General features: G+C 38.9%; 1 protein-coding gene across 3 annotated transcripts in view; it reads left to right on the top strand.

Moving 5' to 3' along the window:
* Positions 1–23685, top strand: part of GAS7 (growth arrest specific 7) — a 298468-nt gene that overhangs the window by 195361 nt on the left and 79422 nt on the right. For all 3 annotated transcript variants that reach the window (XM_036754899.1, XM_036754901.1, XM_036754902.1), the window contains exon 3: positions 8397–8477. In XM_036754899.1, coding sequence (XP_036610794.1) covers positions 8397–8477 — 81 coding nt within the window. The remainder of the gene's footprint in view (positions 1–8396; positions 8478–23685) is intronic.

Here is a 23685-nt window from a genome sequence, read left to right as displayed (position 1 = left end):
CCCCGCAACTACTCATATTTTGGGGAAAGGAAAGGGATTAAGTTTGAAGTTTAGCGCAGTTCTTGTATAGCAGAATCCAATCAAGTTCCAAGTCTAAAGCCTCCCTTGGGCCTGAATCTCTAGAACCCCGGCTTCTCCCAGGTTCCTGTGCTCAGGTTGATTGGCCATATATCTGCCAGCCTCCAAGACTGCCACGGCTTAATTCCTGTTCCTGTAGGTTTTTCACTCTCTGTGCCTAGAACTGAAACAGATATACAAAACAGACCAAAACAAAACCCCCAAACCCAGTTCTCAAGACCACAGGTTAAAACAGAGAGTGGGGAAGTTCCCCTATGCATGGTGTTCATGGTGTTCAGGCTATGAATGAATAAGATCTTCATATTCTCTGGATACCTTGGAAGAAAAAAAATAGATACTATCCCATATGGCATCCCTTTTTCCCCTGTGCAGCTGATAAAAAAGGCTTCTTCAACCCACATGGTAGAGAAACTCACAGTGCCTCCATTTTAGGTCACAGTTACCTGGAAGTTAGCAAAGCCCTGCTTACACAAATAATCCCAAGCAAATGGGGGGGCAGCTCTCTGGTAAACACCTTCAGCCTTTTTATACACAGAGCAAAAGGATGCTTATTAACTTATTAACTTTTTATACACAGAGCAAAATGATGCTTATTAACTTATTATTAACTAATTGAAGCCCCCATTGCTCAGAAATACTCAACTGGCCTGTAGCTTAATGAATTTTATTATGATGGTGATTGTTGTGAATAATAATGATACTCACATTTGTAGTAATGTTGTGCTTTTTGTGCATATTTTTTAACCACTAACCCAATATGATGACCCATAATTCTAAAAAGTAAAAAAGGGGGTTTGGAAAAAACAACCATTTCCTGAAAAAAATAGCAAAGATATTTTATAACATTTTCATTTATCAAATAAATAGTTGTTGTGTAACAGACCATTGGACTTCATGTAGCCTAGGTCCTTATCTGGCTACTTTTATCATCATTATTATTTGTTCTAATCATAGGATCATAAGTTTAGGGCTGGACAAGACTTCAGGGGCTAGCTAATTCAACCCCCTTCATTTTACGGAGGAGGAAATTGAGGCCCAGGGATGTTAAGTCAATGGTTCAAAGTCTTCAGATTGATGGAGAGAGGTTTCTTTCTCTTCTATAAGATACTTTCTTATGACACTGAGACAGTATATCTTGCCCATGGTCACACAGTTAGTATATGGCAGAGACAGGACTTACACTCAAGAAACCCGAGTTTTCCCACATATTTTCCCCTCTTGAAATCCACATCACTAAACTAAGGGATTCTGTTTGTTTATCTGCAGCCTCACAGTTTCCCAGAGCAGGTCATTTTAGTTACCTAAGATTCTTGTTTCCTCATCTATGAAGTGGTGGTAATATTACTTGCCTTACCAATAAATAGCATAGCTTGTTTTTTTTTTTAAAAGAGTGTTTGCATAATTCAAAGCAATAAATAAATGTGAGCTACTTTCATTATCTTTTTTTCCACTTAATAAGTATTTTATTTTTTTCCAATTACATGAAAAGATAGTTTTCAACGTTCACATTTACAAGATTTTGAATTCCAAATTTTTTTTCTCCCTCCTTCCCTCCCCAAGATGACCAGCAATTTGATGTAGGCTGTACATGTACAATCATATTAAACATATTTCCACATTAGTCGTGTTGTGAAAGAAGAAACAGAACAAAAGGGGAAAACCACAAGAAAGAAAAAAAAGAGAGAGAAAATAGAATGCTTCGATCTGCATTCAGACTCCATAGTTTCTACCTTTCTCTAAATATGGATAGCGTTTTCCATCATGAGACTTTTGGAATAGTCTTAGATCATTGCATTGCTGAGAGGAGCTAATTCTATCAAAGTTGGTCATCATACAATGCTGCTGTTACTGTGTAAAAATATTAGCTTTAGCAATAAGAGGAGAAAAAGAAATGGAAGGAATTAGAAATAGGCCATGAGGAAACAAAGCTATCACTCTTTGCAGGTGATATGATGATATATTTAGAGAATCCTAGAAAATCAACTAAAAAACTATCATTATCTTTATGTTTGTATCTGCATCTGTAGGTCCAGGTTCTTCCATTAGCAAATCAGTCATTATTTTTTTCATCTCTACATGCTTCTCTTCCCCGTCTTGCAAAATTTTGTAGATTAGATGAAATCCCAGGATCACACATTTAGAACTGAAAGGGCCCTTTAAAAGTCATCCATTGCAGCTCCCCATTTTCTGCCCTCTTTTACAGACAAAGAAATCGAGGCTTGTCAAACTTGAGTCACTTTCCCTAAGTCGCACAGGTAGCAAACAGAAGAGATGGGATATGGTATCTAAAATATCATGTGGTAAATTATATAAGTTATCATTACTTTTTTGCATCTTTAGAAAGGGAGAAAAGCAAAAAAAGTAGATACTCTGGAAGGTTCAGGTTCAAGTTCACATCACTTAGAGCCCACCAAGTTAATTTGCATCAGAGCTAGAGATGTCATAAGATATTCTTCATTACTTATTTTCTGAAAATGCTCATTAATTTTTTTCTGCTTGCTTTATCAAGTTCAAAGTAATTAATTAAATTTTATCAGGCTTTGTGATAATGATATTTATTTCTATGCTGTTAAAGCTGTTTTGAGAATGGAATTAATTACTAGTGACTTTCTTTAAGGCTAGCAGGTTTCAGGAACCAGCTAAAGGTAAAGAAAGAGGTATTATTTAGAATAATAATTTATTTTGCCATTTTATGGTATTGACAGTTATTTTAGGATAAAATAACTTCCTGGTTTCCTGGGGTAGGCAGTGTTTTAGAATTCAAAAGTACTGGATTTGGTGTCATTGGACCTGGCTTAAGTCTTATGTACTTACTACTCGTGTTAGTCTAGGCAAGACCTTTACCCCAGGAATTATTTCTTCATATATAAAAGTGTCCCATTTAAATATGAGGAGGGCCAAGAATAGCATGGCAGCCCAATAAGCCTTTCCAGGGAAGGATATCCCTTTTATTTCCACTACTGTCCTTGGATACAGCATTGTGGTTTGTTTATATTTGTATTCAGAGAATCCTAATCCAAATCCAGATTAGGTCCCACTATAGTACTGTGTCCAGAGAGAATTATAAAGATGAAGAGATTCAACTAATATTTTATTTCATTCATTTATTCAATATTTAACTTATCTATGAAAGATATAAATTTTGGAGGTGGGGGGCAGAACCTTGCAGAGCACAAGTTGATGGGGTGAAACCTGAAGCTGCAGTAGTAGTAGTTGTAGTAGTAGTGGTGGTGGTGGTAGTAGTAGTAGTAGTAACAGCAACAGCAGAAGCAATCATAATGATTGTAGTTGTGGTTAGAGTTCTGGTCCCAGAGTCAGAAAGACCTGGGTTCAAGTTCTGCCTCCATTACCCAGTGGCCAGACTTCTAACTATGAGTCTTCTGGGTTTCCCTAGGCTGGTCCTCTCTGAATTTACCTAAACTGATCCTCTCTGGATTTGACTCATTTGGTCCTCAAGGGGAAAACTCTGGCCAGGCTCATCCTCAAAGCCTCTATAGAGATAGGACCTTCCCAAATCTGTACATAATGGGTATAACCAAGAGGCACCTCTGTGCTGTGATGAGGCGCCTGAGTGAGGTTTTAGTGGAGAATAATAGTTCGCATTTATATAGAATGCTTTATAATTTACAAACACTTGCAAACACTTTCTCATGCAAACCCCTTCGGGCCTCATGGAGACCTCATCAGATTGGCATTCTTGTTGTTGTTCTGTTGTAAAGCTCCATTTGCACTTTTCTTGGCAAAGATGCTCAAGTGCTTTGTCATTTCCTTCTCCAGCTCATTATACAGATGAGGAAACTGAGGCAAACAAGGTTAAGTGACTTGTCCAGGGTCGCATAGCTAGCAAATGTCTGAGGCCAAATTTGAACTTGGAAAGATGAGTCTTCCTGACTCCAGACCCAGCACTTTCTATCTAGGTGGTACCTAGCTGCCTCTGCCGGATTGGTAAGGCTGATGTTATTAGCTTTACTTTATAGTCTGATCAATGGAGACTTAAAAGAGATTGGCTTGGCCAAAGAAGCCACACACAGCTAGTGAGCGCGCAAGACAGCATCAAATCAAGATTTTCTGAATCAGACTTCTGAGATTTTTGCAGCACAATATCCTGCCTCTTCTAATGGAGAACCAGAAAATTTTACGACAAATATATCATGTATTGGGTAACTACACCAACACCATGACACAGACTTATTGATATCCCTACAAAATACTTTGCGAGGTCCTTGCTAAATTGGACAGCAATCCTTCCTCCGTTGTTGCTATACTTCTAGCTTGCCCAGGATCACACAGCTAGTAAGTATCTGAGACAAGATTTGAACTCATATCTACCTGACTCCAGGCCCAGCACCCTCTTCATTGAGCCAGTTTGCTGCTTCCTAGGCAAACAGAAGTTAAGTGACTTGCCCAGGTTCACATAGCTAGTAAGTGTCTGAGGCCAAATTTGAACTCAGATCTACCTGACTCCAGGCCCAGCACCCTCTTCATTGAGCCACCTAGGTTCCTTCAATATTCTATCTGAGAAAAGATATTATCTTGGCTGTTTAGACATTTATCGCCTGGTGGTGGACCCAAAATAATTAGAAAACTAAATATAAAATGTAAAAAACTGAAACAATCATATATGAAGATCAGTTAGCAGCTGTATTTCACAACTACTCCCAAAGGCATATGAGAGAAGACATTTGTATTCTAGCAATTTGACTGGGCCTGGCCTACACTCGCATTACATGGAGCAACTCTATCCATAGGGGTTTGGCCCAGAAGGTGGTAGGACAACCTGTTGGGTGAGCCCATGACTTCTGTAACAGAATCAAGAAAGGCAGGGGTTGTGCTACTGATAGGGCTGGACCATGCCAAGAAGAGCCTGAAATACCAGCCTGGAAACACTCCAGAGGTATGAGAAATACAGAGGGAGAGACAACAGCAGAGTGGGTGGAGAGACAGACCAACTGACCCAGACACTGGGCAGGCTGAAGGGGGTATATAGCTGAACTGAAAAGGACAAATGAAAAGAAAAGGGGAAACTATCTTCATTCTCAGATGAATATTTCAAGATAAACTGCTCTTCTCTTGTCGGGCAATTCTCCTGGGATATCGGCTCTGGAGTAAGGTTTCACTGATTTGTCCCTTTCTTTGAAATTCAGATAAACTACTTTGGATAGCTCCTTAACTGGGTCATTAACCTTCAACCTGCAAATAGAATTGCTACTTAAGGGATTTCTTGCCGCTAAGAATATAACCCAGATGTGTTGCTTCCCTTCCTTCCTAGTCCTGGAAAAGACCTGGGGAGGCTATGGAGACATTAAGAGGAAAAAATTGAGTTTCTGGGCTGCTGTGGTGGTGGCCAGAGTAATAGTCCCCTCCGATCTCATGGCTGTGCAAAGCTCTCCTTTTTAGGGTGTGCTTGGCTCCCTTGCTTTCAGTGGGTGCAGCCAAAGATTGAGTTGAAGTTGTCATTCCAGAAAAATGTGTTTCCATGTAAACTGGGTGTGGGGGTGAGGGGAGGGGAATGGGAGGGGCTGCTATTTGGCAAGTCTGCCTCAATCCTTTCGCTTTAATTTTAACCTGTTCATCTGGAACATTCCAGGCCAGGAAAGTGTCTCTTCATGACTTGAGACTTTCACCCATATCTAGGGTGACCAAAGACTCAAATGCTGCCCTAAATACTGCTGAAGCTAGTATTTTCAATGGATGTCACCCACTGTGATGTTACCAAGGCCAAAAGGCATTTCTGCCTTAACATTGGCCTCAATTCCTATTGTGTGGGTGGTATGGTCAACTGGAAGATATCTGACTGGCCTTTTTGCTGCAAATGATATAACCCAGGTGGATGGCTTTCCTAACTTCAGAGTTATAGCTGCATTTAGGGAGATTATCAGACTACTAAATTCTGGTCCTCAATTTATGTTACAGATTTGTTTTATATTACTGTGGCATAGCTGTGACCAGAAGAGAAAATGGGGTACTTAAAATCTTCCAATGGCACTAGATAGATCCTTCATCCCAGAAGTTGTGAAGTGGGGTAAGAGTTACTGGTGACACAGGTCTTGATTTCCATTTTAATGATATTAGCATTTATAGTACTTTGGCAAAGTTCTTAATATTATGTTATTTCATTTAATCAAAACAACCCCTTGAGGGTAAACCCCATTTTAATAGATGAGGAAACTGAGCTTGCAAGAGGTTAAGTTACTTATGTGATAGTGTAACATGGCTGGGAAGTATCTGAGGCAGGATCTGTACTCAGGTCTTTAGGACTCCAGATCCAATACTCTATCCACTGAACCATCTAGTTTTGTTTTTGTTTTTTTTTTTTAGTTTTCCTCATTACATCCTAAGTTGAGGTTTGAGCAGAGATGCGTGGTGCTTAGATAGAAGCAGCTTTTAACATTGTAGATCTCCAAGTATGTTACCGTCTCAACCATGGTCAGTCATTCATTAAGTGCCTACTATGTTCCAGATACTGTGCTAAGCTCTAGGAATACAAAGAAAGGTAAAGGCAGTCCCTACTCTCAAAGAGCTAACAGTCTAATGGGAACGGCAACATACAAACAACCATGTATAAACAAGTTACATACAATGTTTATTGACTGATTTACAGAACAAATCTGAAATAATCAACACTAGCATTAAAAAAGGATCAGGAAAGGCTTCCATGTGGAAGGTAAGATTTTTATGTGCAACTTGAAAGGAACCAGGGAAGCCAGGAAGTGGAAATGAGAAAGAGCATTCCAGCCAGTGAAAATACTTGGAATCAGGTTTCTTATATGAGAAAAGCAAGGGAGGTCAGGGTCACTGTATTGAAGGGTACTGGTTTGGGGGGTGGGGTGTAAGAAGACTGGAAATGAAGACAAGTTATGAAGAGATTTGAATGTCAAGTAGAAGTTTTTATATTTGATCCTACAAGCAACTGGAGCTTATTGAGGGGCAGTGGGGATGGTGACCTGGTTAGCTCTGCACTTTAGGAAGATCCCTGTAACACATGAGTAGAGGATGGATTGGAGTGGGGAGGGACTTGTGGCAGGGAGACCAACCATAAGGCTATTGCCATAATCTAGGCATGAGGTGATGAGGGCCTGCACCAGCATGTTGGCATTGTCAGAGGACAGAGACAGGCATGCTGTGAGAGATATTATGAAGATAAAATCAACAGGACTCGATTGGCTGTGGGATGAGAGTGAGGAATCAAGGATGGCACCTAGGTTTTAAGCCTAGGAGACTTGGGCGATGGCAGTATTCTAATGAAGAGGAGAGAGTTTGGGAAGAAAGATAATGAGTTTTGGACATGTTAAGTCAAAGATGTATATGAGACATCCAGTTGCCTTGGGAGATTCAAGTCTGGAAGTCAAGTCTGAGAAATTAGGGCTGGATATAGTAGATTTGAGAATCATCAGCAAAGAGTTGATCATTGAATCCACAGACTCTGATGAGGTCACCAGGTGAAACAGTAGTGGGAAAAAAGAATTTGGAATCAGAAAATAGGTTCAAAGGCTAGCTCTGCCTACTCTACTACCCATTATAGCCCTGGGCTTGTCACTTTCCCCATATGGGCCTCAGTTTTCTCATCTCTAAAATGGGGGAGAGGATAAATTTATTTGCTAAAGATTTTGAAGTGGAGCAGGAATAAAGCTGAGACTTGCCTTCTGTGACCTATTAGGATGTTTATAATTTTACTTTCCTAAGCCTCAGGCTAAGTGATCACAAAGCTTAGGAAATATGAAAAGTAACATCTTTTCCCAAAAGTTTTGGGGACTTCTGGTGTAGAAATACATCAAACATTCCAAGCAGTAAAAGTACCTCAGAGAGTAGGATAGCTTCTTTCCATCCTAATGGCAGCTGATGTATTTTGGATAAAGAGGATGCAAGGTAATATTTCAAGGGCCACACAGCCAGCAAAACACTTCAAACAAAATTTTAGTTGGTGTTCACTGGTCATCTTTGATTAAGGGATGAGAGAGGGCAGCTTGCCTTTGGAATAAGCTTTCTGGGACTTTCATAAATTTTTTAAACAGGGCTCATTTTGGAAATCCCAAGCCTATAGTAGATACCTCCTTCTCTGCCACAATACTGCAGATGAATCCTAGGCTTCTGGCCCACAAGTAGGCAGGTCTTTCCCTTCCTTGAGACCCTGGCTATGAACATGGGGGAGGGAGAAATGGGGAGAATCCTGTGAGGCCCCTTAGTTTTCTGGGCAAAGAAAAAAAAAGACCCTTCCCTATTAAACCTCCAAAGATGTCTCCCTTTTGGCTTCATCTTTCTTGCGCTTGCTGTCTCTTGTTCTGTCCTTTGACACTCACAATGCTGTTCTCTTTGACTAGAGACTACATGGGAGCGGCCCAACAGTTCTCCTCGGACCCCATCAAGCCCTGGCTCTCAGAGGAACTTTCAGCCTGCAACAGGTACTGTGTGGTTGCCATCACCTAGCAACAAGAAGCAGGTCACAGTTAGGTGTCAACTTCAGTCCCTCATTAGAAAGCTCCAAATAGTCAGTTCTAGTCTCTGAAATTGATACAAAGGCTTACCAAAATTCTTAGATATGGCTGACTTAAAGTAATGGCCACAAATAGGGAATAAAGACTGAGCATAGTCTCATGTCCTAATAAACCCTGGAGGATTTTAGTTTTAGGATATAGTGGAGAAGGCAACTCTCATAGTTTTAAGATTCTGGTGAAACCAGACTAATGAGAAATGCCCTAAGAGGCCTGGTGAATGTCAAATTGTCTAAAGGAGCTCGTAAAGGAGGAAAAAAATGATGGAGGTTGAGGGAGAGGCACAAGACTGACAAGAGGGGAGTTGCAAACATAAGTCATTTGTGATTTCCCAGAGAGTGCTGCCTACTTTCTGACATAAGTATGCATGAGATTTGATCCAGAGCCTATGATATAATGTGCTCTGTGGTTTAAGACACACAGAATATGCCTTCTCTTTGTAATTTATTATTTGTCTGTGTGTGAGTTGGGTTGTGCTTAGGTATGTTGATTGTCTACTTCCCTTGGGATAAAAAACAGCTGTGGCAATTTGGAGGAAGTCATTGAGAGGACTGTGAGGTATAGTCATTGTTCCTGGCTTGTTCAATGTTGGCAAGACACTAACTAGGAAAAGAACAAAGTCATTTCTTTCAGATATTATGATTACTGAATACAACTGGATGTACTGAATCATGTCAATATTGATATTCTCACTAAAAAAGAAACCAAAAGGTATTAGGAACTTACAACTAATGGAAAGATGATGCAAAAGTTTTCCTTAGAGATGGAATCAAGATAGTTGAGTGACAGGAAGCATTAGCTTCCCAGCATAACTCCTCTACAATAACCTAGAAAACACCAGAATGAATTTTGAAAGGAAAAGCCAAGAAAAAGTCACAGTGAGTCATTTTTCCAGCCCAGAGCAGTTTAAGAAGACAGATAGAAAAGTCTACTGACGTTGAGACTGGAGTGATGGCAGGGATTAGAAGCATTCTAGTGCCCAGGGATGGAAAGGGAGACAGAACAGCAGGACAGAAAGAGAACCCAGCATTGAACTAGCACTGGGATAAAAAAAAATGGGTGCTATCTGGTAGCTCTGTCACCCATTACTCACTTCTAGGTCGTAGACCCAAGGCAGTAAGGAGTGAACACAAGTAAGTGAGACCTTAGTTGAATATAGAGAACAACAATAGCAACAAATTCCAAAAACATAGCAGTATGGCTCTGAGCTCAGGAGCAGAGAAGTGACTCAGTTCTAATCTTGAGCCCAGTACGTAAGTCTGCAATGGAATAATCAGGGCAGGAGACCAAGACCAAAAAAGAGCTCAGTTGCTCTGAATATGCAAAGCCTCCCTGTGGGCTAACACTGAGTCCAGCAGCAGTCAACTATAATTCAACTATACCCAACAGACCCAACTTGCAGAGTTCAGACCAGGAGGTCAGTGAACAGCCTCTTCCCCAGGTCATACCACTTTGGAAGCACTAAAAACTTTCAAACCTCCCCCACCCCCGCCACACACACTGAGCTGTGAAAGTAACAAAAGGACATTGAAGAACAAAATCTAAGACCACATATCCCCCAAGGTGAATAAAGTCCAACATTAAAATAGATTCCAAATTCAAGAAATAAACTAGAAGAATGAGCAAAAAAAAAGGACCTAGACATGAAGAATTACTCTGGTAATAAAGACAATGACTTAAAAAAAGAAAAGCAAGGTTTCAGAGTAGAATTCAGATTGGACACAAACCCAAAAAGAATATCAGAAAAAGTTAAAGAAAGACTTAAAGGAGGTAAAAATGATTTTTAAAACCAATGAGAGGGACAGCTAGGTGGCACATTGAGTAGAGCACTGGCCCTGGAGTCAGGAAGATCTGAGTTCAAATCTGACCTCAGACACTTGACACACTTACTAGCTAAATGACCTTGGGCAAGTCACTTAATCCCAATTGCCCTGCATTCCCCCCTGCAAAAAAAGCCCAACAAATAAATGAGAGCTATGGAGAAAAAATATGAAAAAAAGAATTAACAGCTTGGTTAAAAAAACAAGCACAAAACTTTTTTGAGACAGAAGTTCTCCTTGGAGCCATAAATAAAAGCCTTGGCAGGATTGGTGTCATGCATCAAAACAAACAAGAAATATTTTGATAGACATTTGGTCATGATTTATGATGAGCATAAGCAAAAAAGATCATTCTAAAGATAATGTTTATATTGCCAATATCTATTCAAAAAGATAAAGAGGTAGAAAAATTCTACAAAAAAAACCCTACCTGTATGTCATTTCAATTTAAGTCAACTTTAATAACTGGTGGAGAGGCATTGGGAAGAATGGTGAAAATTTTACTCAGAATCAAGAAATTAAAGAATCCAAAGTCTTGTATACTACCTAGAAGCCTCATGCCTAAATCTCATGAATACCTTTTCTTAAAACAATAACAAAGTAATTTTATTTATGCCTTTTAAATTTTTAAACAAGTTTTTATTTATTTCTTCAGCTTTTTATACCATCATAATTTTCCCTAGTATCCCTTCCTCTCCCAGAGAGCCATCTCATGTAACAAAATATTTTTTAAAGACAAAAAGAAAGAAAAAAAGAAGAGGAAATAAATTAAGCATAACTGAAAATTTTCAGTGTGAAAATTTCATATTGAAGATGTCCTAAAACATGTGCAAAATGTAACAACTGTGCACCCTGCACCTCCACAAAAGGGTAGATTCAGGGTGTTTTCTTTCTTCATTTTAATCCTGCTTTTGATCTTTATATTTTTATAGTATTCACTTTTTATTTGTGTGTGTGTATGTCTGTGTGTGTGTAGTTCTTTATTTCCATTTATATCATTGTAGTTTTTGTGTATATTGTTTTCTTGGCTGTGATTCATTCTAAATCAATTCATATAGATTTTTTCCATACTTCTCTGTATTCATCACATACGTCGTTTCTTATGGCCCAGCAAAATTATGAACTAATAGTGTTTCCTGCAAAAGTCTAACCATGTAAAGAAAGGCAAGAAACAGTGTCTGCCTTCCAGGAGCTCACAGTCTAATAGGAGAGACACCATGCAAATAATGATGTATACATAAGATATAAAAAGGGCAAACTGGGAGTTAAGGAGGACTGGGAAAGGTTTCTTACAACAAGTAGAGCTTTAGCTGAGACTTAAAGGAAGCCAGTGAATCTAGGAGGCAGAAATGAGGAGTGGAACATTCTAGGCATGGGGAACAGCCAATGAAAACTCTTCAGTGGAGTATCCTGGGCCAGGAACGGAAAGGAAGCCATTGTCGCTATTATCAAAGAGTACATTAAGGGATGAAGTGATGAAAAAAGATTTACTAAAAGCATAGCAAGAGACTGAATTAACCATATTTCCCCCCAAAACATTTAATGATAAACTGGGAGAGTAATAAATATCATAATCAATAAATCATAATCAATAAATCTCAGTGTTATTTTACAAGAAACTGCTTTTACCTTCAATACCAGGAGGGCCACCATTTTTGATGCCTTCTATTGCTGCATAAGGAAGTAGAAATGACACTCAAAAAAAAAAAATAAAAGAAAGAAGGGAAGAACAGCTCTAGACCAGACAAGTACTCACAGAGGAGGTCCAACTGAACAGGACACAATGCTGAGGGGATTGAAGGATTGTTATCCAAAAGACCAAATCTTTAATGTCAGTATAAAAATGGAACAAGTATACTTTCACAACCCATAGTCTTGAGAAAAGCACATCATTAAAGTCATCCAATTGCCTGAAGGGAACAGAGAATACCAGGTCTTAGTATGATTAACAAGCATTTTATACTAGAGCCTTAAAGCCTGTCTCTCCTTCCTCCCTCCCCCATGCACATGTTAAGATTATGAAAGATATCTTGGTAAATATAGCAACAAGAAATAACATGAAATAAAGGATAAAGCATGGAGACAAAAGCTCATCAAATGTGTTTGCCACTGTTATGGAGGACGTCCATCACAGAGAACAAATAAAACATAGCTGCCCTGCAGATGGTGAGGTCCTCCAGATGCTCCTTTTTGCAGATGAAGCAATGATGTTATCAAGCCTTGGAACACTGCAGAACATCCTAAGTAAGATCACTATCACATAGGAAAAATGAAGCAGATGAAGAATGATATTGTAATATAGAGTTGAATGGGCAGCATGTAGAATTAATCCATCAGTTCCCATATCTAAAAAAACAGTGCATATCCATAATGAACTAACCCAGAATTGAATAGGACGACGAGAGCAATCTGGGAAATGATGACTACAGAACTCACCCTGATACCATCTCTTTAACAGCAACATTCTTCTGTTACAATGACTTTGAGTAATGGAGTATCACAATTACAGAATTTCAGAACTGGAAATTCCCTTAGAGACCCCTTTAATCCAATGTATATTTAAAAAGGAAGCCACTCTGCCTAGAGCCCCCAAACTTGTTAACCAAACCTTTCTTGTAGATCTTTAACTAGAAGAAACTGTCTCCAGAACTAATTGTATCAATAATGCAACTAGCAGCAGCTGTGGGGGTGTAAGACCAACAGCACCAGCACAGAAGAAGGCTGCTAGCACAGATTCTTTGATCTGCTTTTCTACAGAAAGCAACTTTAAGGGGTTAACAATCTTACTTTAATTAAACACACATATATCATTCACTTAGTTCAGGGGGAAAAGCCAGCAACCTGAACTTTCAGAGAAAATACAAACAAATTACAAACAGGAATTACAAGCAGAAAGAATAACAGAAACCAACAGACAGATCTGTGTGACCAAATCACAATACACAGTTACCAGAGAGAGAAGCACCAATATCTGGGTTTTCAAAGCAGGGGTGCGGGTAGGGGTGCTCTTAACGGCTACCCCAGAGTCTCCTCTGGCCAAACCACGTGATCACTCTTCCAATGAGTGAAACCCCCAAAATAAAACACCAACCTCAGTGTGTGTGTATATATATTTATATATATATATCTCAGGGCCCTGGGGCTTAGTGGCTATTTAGCAAAAGAGTATGGGAAAAGGCTTAGCATCTACTTAACAAAAGGGTGTGGGGCCTGGGGCTTTCTTTTTTCTTAAGCAGATCATCAAAGACTCTTGATTGAAACAAAGACTCTTCAAACAAAGGACTCAATCAAAGGCACTTGATTGCCTTAGTGCTGAGAAGCACTCCAAAACAAAAACCAACAAAAAGTTCCACTTTACCTGCCTGATTCAAACAAAGGCAAGACTTATTAAAGGCACTTCATTGCCTTAGCATTCCAAAAGAGAAAAGAGTAAAAAAAAAAGTCTCATCCCACTTAACATTACACTAATCCATTTCACTTTCAGATATCTCTGAAAATGTTTCTTTTCATCACATCAAAATCTCCCTGTTTTCAATATCTGTGCATTCTTTCTACTTCTGCTTTTTTGGTCCAAGCAAAGCACACATAATCAATCAACAATCATTTTCTATGTGCCAGGTACTGTAGTAGGTACTGAAGATATGAAGAAAAAAATGGAATAGTCACTGCCCTCACAGAGCTGACATACTACTTGGGGAGAAAACATGTGCACACATAAGTGTGTATATTTTTTTATATTTTATATTTGCCAAATACATATATATGTATACACACACACACACACACACACATATATGATTTTAAAGTGAAGCGTTAGTAACTGAAATGATCTGGAAAAACCTCATCTAGGAAGTGGCATTTGAGTCAGGTAAAAAGACAGGCAAAACACACTCTTTGCTCCCAACAAGCTCACAGAAAAGTGGGGGAGACAATGTTCAAATAACTGCTGTTGAGTTGTTTCAGTTGCATCCAACTCTCTGTGACCCCATTTGGATTTTCTTGGCAAAGATACTGGAATGGCTTGCCATTTCCTTCTCCAGCTCATTTTATAGCTGGGGAACTGAGGCAAACAGTTAAATGACTTGCCCAGGGTCACACAGCTAGATTTGAACTCAGGTCCTCCTGATTCCAGGGGTGGTGCTCTATCCACTTTGCCTCCAAGCTGCCATACAGAACTGTATTTAAACAAGCTATTTATAGTATAAATATGAAATAATCAACAGAGGGAAGATATTAGAATTAAGGCAGTCAAGAAAGGCTTTCTGTAGATGGTCAGATTTTATCTTGAAGGAAGCCAGGAAAGCTGGGAGGCAGAGATGAGGAGGGAGAACATTTGAAGGATGAGGGACACTCAGTGAAAAGCCTGGAGGTGGGAGCCGGAGTTTATTGTGTAAGAAACAGCAAAGAGGACAGTGCCACTGGATCACAGAATATATTGGGAGAAGAGGTATAAGGTATAAGAAAACTAGAAATAGAGGAGAAGGGCAGATTATGAAGGTTTGTGAAGGTTAAACACAACAATTTTGTATTTGATCCTGAGGGTAGTAGGGAATCACCGCAGTTTATTGAATGGGGATGGGATGGGATGACATGGTCAGACCTGCACTTTAGGAAGATCAATTTGATAACTGAGTGGAGGATTAACCGGAGAGGGGAGAGACTTGTGGCTGGGGAGCCAACCAGCAAGCTATTGCAATAGTCAAGGCCTGAGGTGACAGTGGTCTATACCAGGGTCATGACAGTGTCAGAGGAGAGAAGGGAACACATTCTAAGAGATGTTACAAAGGTAAAATCAGCAAGTCTTGGCAACAGATTGGCTATGGAGAGTAAGAGAGAGTCAGGAATCAAGGATAACACATAGGTTTTGAGCTTGGGTAACTGGGAAGATGGCAGCATTCTCAATAATCATAGGGAAGTTAGGAAAAAGGGAGGATTTTAAAAGAAAGATAATGAGTTCAGTTTGGAACACACTGAGTTCAAGATGTCTATGGGACATCCATTTTGTGATATCTAATAGTCAATTAGAGATGAAAGTTTGGAGGTCAGCAGAGAAGTTAGGGCTAGATGAGAATTAGCATAAAGATGATAATAGAATCCATGGGAGCTGATGAAATAGTATAGAAGGAAGATGAGAAGAGTTCCCATTATGCCTTGTGTGACACCCATGGTTAGCCAGCATGATGTGAAATGAAGATCTAGTAAAGGAGACTGAGAAGAAAAGGTCAGATAGGACAGGAATCAGGAAAGAGTAGTGAGAAGAGAGTATCAAAGAAGAGGGTGCTCAACAGTGTAGAGTTTTGAAGGAAACTAGAGATTCTAAGAGGTAGAAGTGAGGACAGAGTACATTCCAAACACGAGAAGGAATCAAGGGGTTGGAGCAGAGCAGCCTGTGCAAAAGTACTTAGACTCCTATCTAATGTCCTCATAAAATGTTGTATGTCAAGAACAATAAGCAGTCTAATTTATCTGGACCAGAGAGTATATGAATGTCACTTTGGTTCTTTGTTGTAGAGGATGAATTATCGAAGGGAAAGACTTGGGACCAAATTACCGAATAGGAGTCTCTTGCACTAGTCTGTGTGAGGGGTGATGAGGGATTAAATTAGGGTTGTGATCATGTAAGTGGAAAGATTCAGTTAGATGTAAGAAATATTATCCAGGCAAAATCTACTATATTTGGCAATTGATTGAATATGTGAGGCTAATAAGAGGGAGGATTTGAGGATGACTGTAAGGTTGCAAATCTGGGTGCCTAGAAGAACTTTGTATCCTTACTACAACTAGGGAAGTTTGGAAGAGAGGTAGGTTTAGGAAGCAAAAGCAGTGAGTTCTATTTTGAAATAGGAAGTTTGTGATATCTGTGGAACATCTAGTTGGGGATGTTTAATAGGTGATGGGTGATAACAGGCCTAAAGCTCAGGAGAGAAATTTGAAGTTACTGTATAGAACCATGGAAGCTGATGAGGTCACATGGGATAGAAATAGAAAAGAAGAGGGTCCAAGGACATAGCTTTGGGGGTACACCCAAAGATAGGGGAAGGCATAGGGGAAGGCTATGGATAATGGTTAAGCATAGGAGATGGAGTGGGCAGAATGGTGGGAGTAAAACCAAGACAGAAAAGTGTCATGAAAGCCCAGAGAGGAGTGAATATGCAGGGAGAAAATGGCAGTCAGTAGTGTCATGCTGCAGAGATGTTATGTAGAATGAGAATTAAAATCTTACATTTAGATCTGGAATGGACACATGGAAAGTTCACAGAGTCCAGCACAATTTTTTTTACAGATAAAGAAATTGTAACTGAGTTTAAGTGACTGGGCTAGGCTCACACAGTTAATGAAAATCTGAGGCAGCCTTTGTAGTCAGACCTTCCTGATTCCAAGTCTAACACCATATGCACTACACCACACTGCCTCCATTGATTGCCATCAGATTTGGCAATTAAGAGATCATTGGTAACTTTGGAAGGGGAAGCTTTATTTGAGTGACAAAACTGAAAGCCAGGTTTCAAGGAGTTGAAAAGGCAATGAAGAGAAAAATAGAGGCAACTGAATATGTTTTTCTATGAGTTTTGCTGTGAAAAGAAGACTTTTAGGACAGTAGTTTAAGTGGATGGAGGGATAAAAGGAAGAGTTTTTGTCTGGTTGATTTTTAAAATTGGGGAAGCTTGTGAGCAGCAGGAAATAAGCCAGTAGATAGGGAGAAATTAAAGATTAGAAAGAGGGATCATAGGGAAAATCTACTGGAGGAGATAGAATCAGTGGTGCAGGTAGATGGGTTGGATTTGATGGAGAGAAAGGCCACCAGAAACTGGAGTAGGTGGAAGGGAAAGGGAATGATATCAAGTGGTATTGAGGTGGACAGTAAGAGAGAAGAAGAAGCTCATGAAATATGTCTTCTAGTTTCTCAGTTATGCAAGAAGTCAGGTCCTGTGCTATAAGGGTAAGAGGAGGGATGGTTCAGGAGTTTGAGATATTGGAGTATTCATTGTAAGAAATAAAAGAGAAAATCAGCTAGAGAGGTGCAAAAGTTTTGTTTGACTTGTTGTAGTGAGGGATTAGTTAAGATTAAATAACAGATTTGCGGTGAATACAATCCGGTGTTATTTAATTTCTCACCTACTCCCATACCCATATACCCGGTTTTCCTTATTTCTGGCTAAATATAGTTTGATCTTTATGGAATGATCTCAAGGCCCTTCCCCACCATGGTTACCCTCTTTTGGACACTCTCTATCCAGCCTTCTAATGTCCTTTTGTAAAATGTGAAAACCAAAACAAGAATCATTGCTCCAGATGTAGCATGGCCAGGGAAGACTACAGGGCTACTCTAAGCTCCCTATTCCCAAATGCCGTGGTTCTCTTGCTGCAGTTTATGACCACAAGGATTTTTGTCTACCTTATCACCCAACTGATGCATTCAGTCTGCAGCTCACTAAAACCGGCATGCCTTCTTTGAGATGAGCTGCTGTCTAGCTGTCTTCACCTTCTTGCACTTGTTGACTATTTGATCCCCAGTGTAAAACATTTACATTTTTATTTCTATTGTTCATATTTTCATGTTTCATTCATATTAATTTCATTCCTATTATTTCAATTTCAAGATTTCATATTATAGGAAACTGTATATTCCAAATAAGGAACTTTAAAGAAAAGTAAAAGTAAAGGGAAATGGCAATCAGTCAATAAACATTTATTAATCACCTACTATAGTGTCAAGCACAAGACTAAGCTCCAGTATGATCAATGTATGATCAAAAAAGAAGGTGAGATGGTGATGTGGTATGATGTGTATCGCCCATGCACTCCACTGACATCCTTGTGCTATTAGAGGAAATCAGACAAGGCCCGCAACATGTTGGGTGGGCACAATCAAGAAACAGACACAGAGGCTGTCCAGACATGGGCAGGCTTTGATCTGCAGATTTGGAGGAAACTTCGGGTGATCTTGGTGAGGAAATGTCCTCTACTCAATGCAGATCCACAACTCCTGGTCTTATATTTGTTTAGGGGCACAGAGCCCCTAAATGTAATGGAGATGAGAACTGAACCAATCTTATCCTTGCTCTAAGGTTCTGTCCACTAGGCTGTTTCCTCCAAGCCTTCCTTGAAAACCTCCCTCCAGTGAAAGAGAACCCACTGTCTCCTAAATTGTTGAGGAATTTTTCTGATGTGATGTCTTAGTCTCCTTCTTGGCAATTTTCGTACATTCCTTTGAGTTCTGCCCACTGATATAATTTCACTAGATTTGACCCAGTATCAAGACTGAAATCTTGGGATCATAGAATAGAATAAATCTGGAAAGATCCCTAGACTTGTCTAGTCCAGTCTCCTCATTTGACAGATAAGGAAACTGAAGCCTGGAGAGGTTAAGCAACCTGCCTAAGTTTATACAAATAATGTATTATAGAGCCAAGATTTGAAACCAAGTCATTCAACTCCAAAGTTAGTACTCTTTCCACTGACTGACTCTGTCATCCAAAATACTAGTTACTCTTCCTCAGGTTGTGCCATCTATAAATTTAATAATTAAGACCTCATGTCACTGACAAAAGGACAAAAGTACTACACCAAGCACGGATGTCTGGGGCACAAGAGAACTCCACAAAGTTGACTGCAACTCATTAATGAGTACCTTCTTGGTCCAATACTTCAGGTAGTTCTGAATCCTATTACCTAAATTATTTTCTTGATCACATCTTTCCTTTTCTATAAAAAATAGCATCAGCTTCTGTCAAATCCTTCTGCTAAATCTAGTTAATCTGTTTCTGTAACATTCACTTGCTCTTACATTTTAAGAATGCTCAAAAAAACAATTAGGTCAGTTTGGCAAAACCTGTTCTCAATGAAGTCATGCTAAGTTCTTTGGGATCTTTGTGATTTCCATTTTCTATGTGTTCACTAGCCATTCCTTAAATAATATGCTTTAGAATTTTGCCAGAAATTGAAAAAAACTCCATGAATGCAGATTCTGTTCTCTCTTTTTTAATAGGATATTACTTACCCCTCCTGTTCAGTAAGAATTGAATATATCACAGAATTGGAATACCACAGTTTGAGAGTTGGCAGGGACTTCAGTGGTGATCTAGTCCAAACCACATACCAGGGAATCCCCACTATACCAAACCTGACAAGTATTTTTCTAATCTCTGCTTGAATATTCAAATTAGAAGGAACTTACCACTTACCACTCTGCTTCTGGACAGCTCTAATTGTTAGAAAGTTTGTTTGCTTGTTTTCCTGAGGCCATGCCTAAATTGTCCTCTTTGCAGCTGTCACTCAGTGCTCCTGGTTCTGCTCTCTGAATCCAGACATAACATGTATAATCTCTTCTACCTGACAGCTCTTCAAAAACTTGAAGACAGTTATCATGACTTCCTGACTTTTCTCCCAGCTAAAAATTGATCTGGACTTATGCCCTTTCACCGTCTTGGTTTTCCTGGATAGTCTCCAGCTTATCAATGTCCTTCTTAAGCCATTGTGTTCAGGAAAATATTCCAAATGAGGTCTGTCAAGAGTGTGACTCTCACCTTACTATCACCAAAAGGTATGCACGTCTTAATGAATCTCAAGATCTCGTTAGCTTTTTTTGAGCTCTGTTACCGTGCATTGAGTTTGCAGTCCACTACGACACCGCCCCACCAAGTCTTTTTCAAAACAACTACAATCTAACCATGCCTTCTGTCTCTTATAACTGGGAATTATAATTTTCATATCCAAGTCCAAGATTTTATAGTTATCCAGATTGAATTAAATCTTAGTAGATTCAGCCCAATGCTTTAGTGTGTCAGGACACATCCATTGGATTTACTATCCCCCCTGTTTTGTGTCTTCAGCAAATTTGATGAGAATACTATCTTTTTATCCAAATTATTAATAAAAAAATTGAACAGTACAATGTCTAATACGAAGCTTTAGGATAAGCCACTGGAGACCTCTTACTATATTGAAATTGAACTATTATCACCTCTTCTTTAAGTATAGCCAATCAGTTACGAATACATCTTATTGTATTATCGTCTAATTTGTATCTCTCTTTTCCACAATAACAGTATCAGACACAATAAAAAACTTTGCTAAAATCTAGATTAACTCTATCCACAGCATTCCTCTCATCTATTAGTTTATAATTCTTTCACAAAAGGAAATGAAGTTAATCTGACATCTGGCTCTTTGTAGTCATCACTTCCCTTCCTACTTGTTCTCCAACCATCTCTGTAATGATCTGTTCCAAAATTTTCCAGCAATTGAAGTCAAGTTCAATAGCTCTAATTTCCAGAATCTGTTCTCTTCTTTTTTTTTTTTGAAAACTGCGATATTTACCTTCTGTTTTCTGAGATCTTTCATGTATCACTGACAGTGGCTCGGCAGTTATATTTACCAGTTCTTTCGTGACCAATGGATGTAAATCATTCAACCAGTCAACCAACAGTCATTTATTAAGTCTGTACTTAAAAAATTGTCCCTGTCCTTGAGGAACTTATATTCTAGCAGGAGAGACAGCATGACATTTATGTATATATAGAACACCTTCAAGGCAGGTACAAAGTAACATTGAAAGGAATGGTATTAGCAGCTGAGGGACCAGGAAAGACAAATCTGTCAGTTTTTTCAGTGCTGCTGGATCAAGTTCATCAGAGCCTCATGACTCAAACTCATCACAGTAGCTGGATATTCTCTTACTTTCTCCCTACTTATCTTATGTTTCTATACCTTCTTTTATTCACTTCTCCTAAGTCTGAAGATCATTCTCCTTGACAGGAAAACCAGAAGTAAAATAAGAGTCAAGGAGCTCTGCTTCCTCTCTGTCTCCCACTTTTCCCCAATATAGATTTACTTAAAAAAAAAAACTTAAAACCTTTTTGGTTGTCCTTATCTTCTCTTGCCAATCTTAGATTTAACACTACTGACCCTTTTCTTACGACATTGTGTCTAGCTATTATATTCATCTTTCATTTCCTATCTTAGCTTCCATTTTTTTGTAAATGTCTTTTAAAAATCTAATCTGAATGACCAAATTCCCTCTTTTCTACCATTATTATATTTTTCTCTGTGTCTTCAGAATTTCATTTTTGAAAGTTTCCCATTCCTCCTGGCCTGGCTTATCCTACAGAATTTTGTCCATAGTGTCCTATCTATCTTACCTTCCTTCCCTCCCCATATCTAGAATGTATTTCAGAACATTTAGTTTTCTTCTCCTTGATCACAAATGCCAAAATGGAGTGGCCACTCTCTCCCAAGTTTCCTGTCATTTCTACCTGAGTATACAGTTATTCTTCTTCTTGTTGCTGAAGATCAGTTCCAAAACAAAGTTTTCCTCAGTTGTTTCTCCACCTTTTGAAGGATAAAAATCATCATTTAGACACATTAAAAATATCATTAGATGCTCTGCTTTTGCAAGAGAGAGCTCCAGCAGACATTTGGAAACTAAAACTCCCTATCATTGTTTCATGTCTTCATGACAGGCTTGTCTCTTTTTCACATATTTCCTATTTTTGTCCAGGTGGTCTGTAGTGTACTTTGATGACTATATGACTTTTATTTCTTTCTCTTAATCTTCACCCAAATGTACTCTACCATATCTCTAAGACTTTCTATCTCTTGGGCATCTCTTCTGCTATAATTTTTTCTATATTATTACTACATTCTATGCTATCTAGAGTGTTTTATGTAGATATTTGTATGTATGCAAATAATTTATGCAAGTTTCTTTCTGCCTTGTTTTAAAATGCTTTTGATTAGATTTTTAAGACTCAAGACTAGTACTTTTTGACCCTTTGGTGATAGAAACTAATATTTAGGCAAGAGCCCATCATTCCTATATTTTAAGCCGTGATTCAGAAATCCAAATCCTTTTCTCAGATACCATCTTCTGAACCCAAGGCTTGTTTCCCACACTATTACCTTTCTCTTCTAATTAACATCAGTTATGAAAACACCACTAGTGCCCTAAGGTCTATAGTTATTTTTTGCCTAGAACTTCATAATCTTTAGCAGTACTTTCTGGATTATTTATGACAAGAACTTGTGTCTATGTGGATAACCAGAATTGGATAGTAGTAATCCTATTTGACAAGTCTTGGGAGGTTCTTTGTCATATCCTGGATGCATGCTTTAAGAAGACAACAGACTTCTATAATGTCATCATGTTAACAGATAGTTGTCACAAGATCCACACAATTCACCTAGCAAGCAGCTAGGTAGATGCCTCGGACCTGGAGTCAGGAAAACTTGAATTCATATCCTGCCTCTTACTAGCTTACTAGCTATGTGACCCTGGACAAGCCACTTAGCATTGTCTGCCTCAGTTTCCTCCTCTGTGGAGATAATAATAGCACCTACCTCCCAGGATTTCAGTAAGGATAAAATAAGATAATGTTTATAAAGTGCTTTACAAAACTTAAAGTGTTATATAAATGTGAACTAGTATTATTCCTCACTTTTTTCCCTTTGATCTATACTGGATGTTCATTTACCTTTAAGGAAAATAGTAATGGGGAAGAAGTGTAGGAATCAGCAGAATTCTGAGTAAACAACTGAATAGTTGTTTAGCTAGGCTGTCTCTTCATTGAGCATTATAGCTAGATTTCTCCAAGGGACATGTAACTCAATTTATTTCCAAAAATTGTTTCCTTCTAGGGTACAGCTTCTTGATTAGATGAGCCAGTCTGCTGGTGGACTGGGTCAAGCAAGCCACTAGGTGGCTGTGCTGCTATTGATCTCTGTTCAGAATGCTGCACCTCCACTTGGTGGGATGAAATACTGGCTTCCCTGGCTGACTCTTTGATGGGAAACTGTAGTCTCTTCCACCTTCAACAACTGGAATGCCTAGGTGGTAGTGCCATGCTTTTTTTAATTGGAATGATATAGAGTTCTTTTAGCTAGTGTAAAAATCATGAGCTCAGGACCTACAGAAGCCTCTTCCCTTAATGGAAGCCTTAGCTTTGATGTTGTTTATCATTTCCAAGGGGAGATACTAGTAGCTATCATTTGTATAGTGCTTCAAAGTTTGCAAAGCACTTTATAAATATTATCCTCATGATAACCTTAGGAGATAGGTGCTATTATGATCCCAATTTTACTGTTGAAATGTGAGGCAGACAGAGGTTAAGTGGCTTGCTCAGTCACACAGCTAATAAATATCTAAGGCTGGATTTGAACTCCTCAGGTCTTCATTATTCTAGATCCACTGCTCTAACACTGCTGTCCACTGTATCACCTTGCCTTTCCTATTAGACAGTGCTTCTTAGTGAAAAAGTACCTTCCTTTAATAAGCCTCTCTTCCTCATCTTTCGGTCATT

The sequence above is a fragment of the Trichosurus vulpecula genome, chromosome 4, assembly GCF_011100635.1.
Source record: "Trichosurus vulpecula isolate mTriVul1 chromosome 4, mTriVul1.pri, whole genome shotgun sequence".
Classification (NCBI taxonomy): domain Eukaryota; kingdom Metazoa; phylum Chordata; class Mammalia; order Diprotodontia; family Phalangeridae; genus Trichosurus; species Trichosurus vulpecula.
The sequence above is the reverse complement of the archived record's forward strand: the minus strand, read 5'-3'. Positions and strand labels throughout refer to the sequence as shown.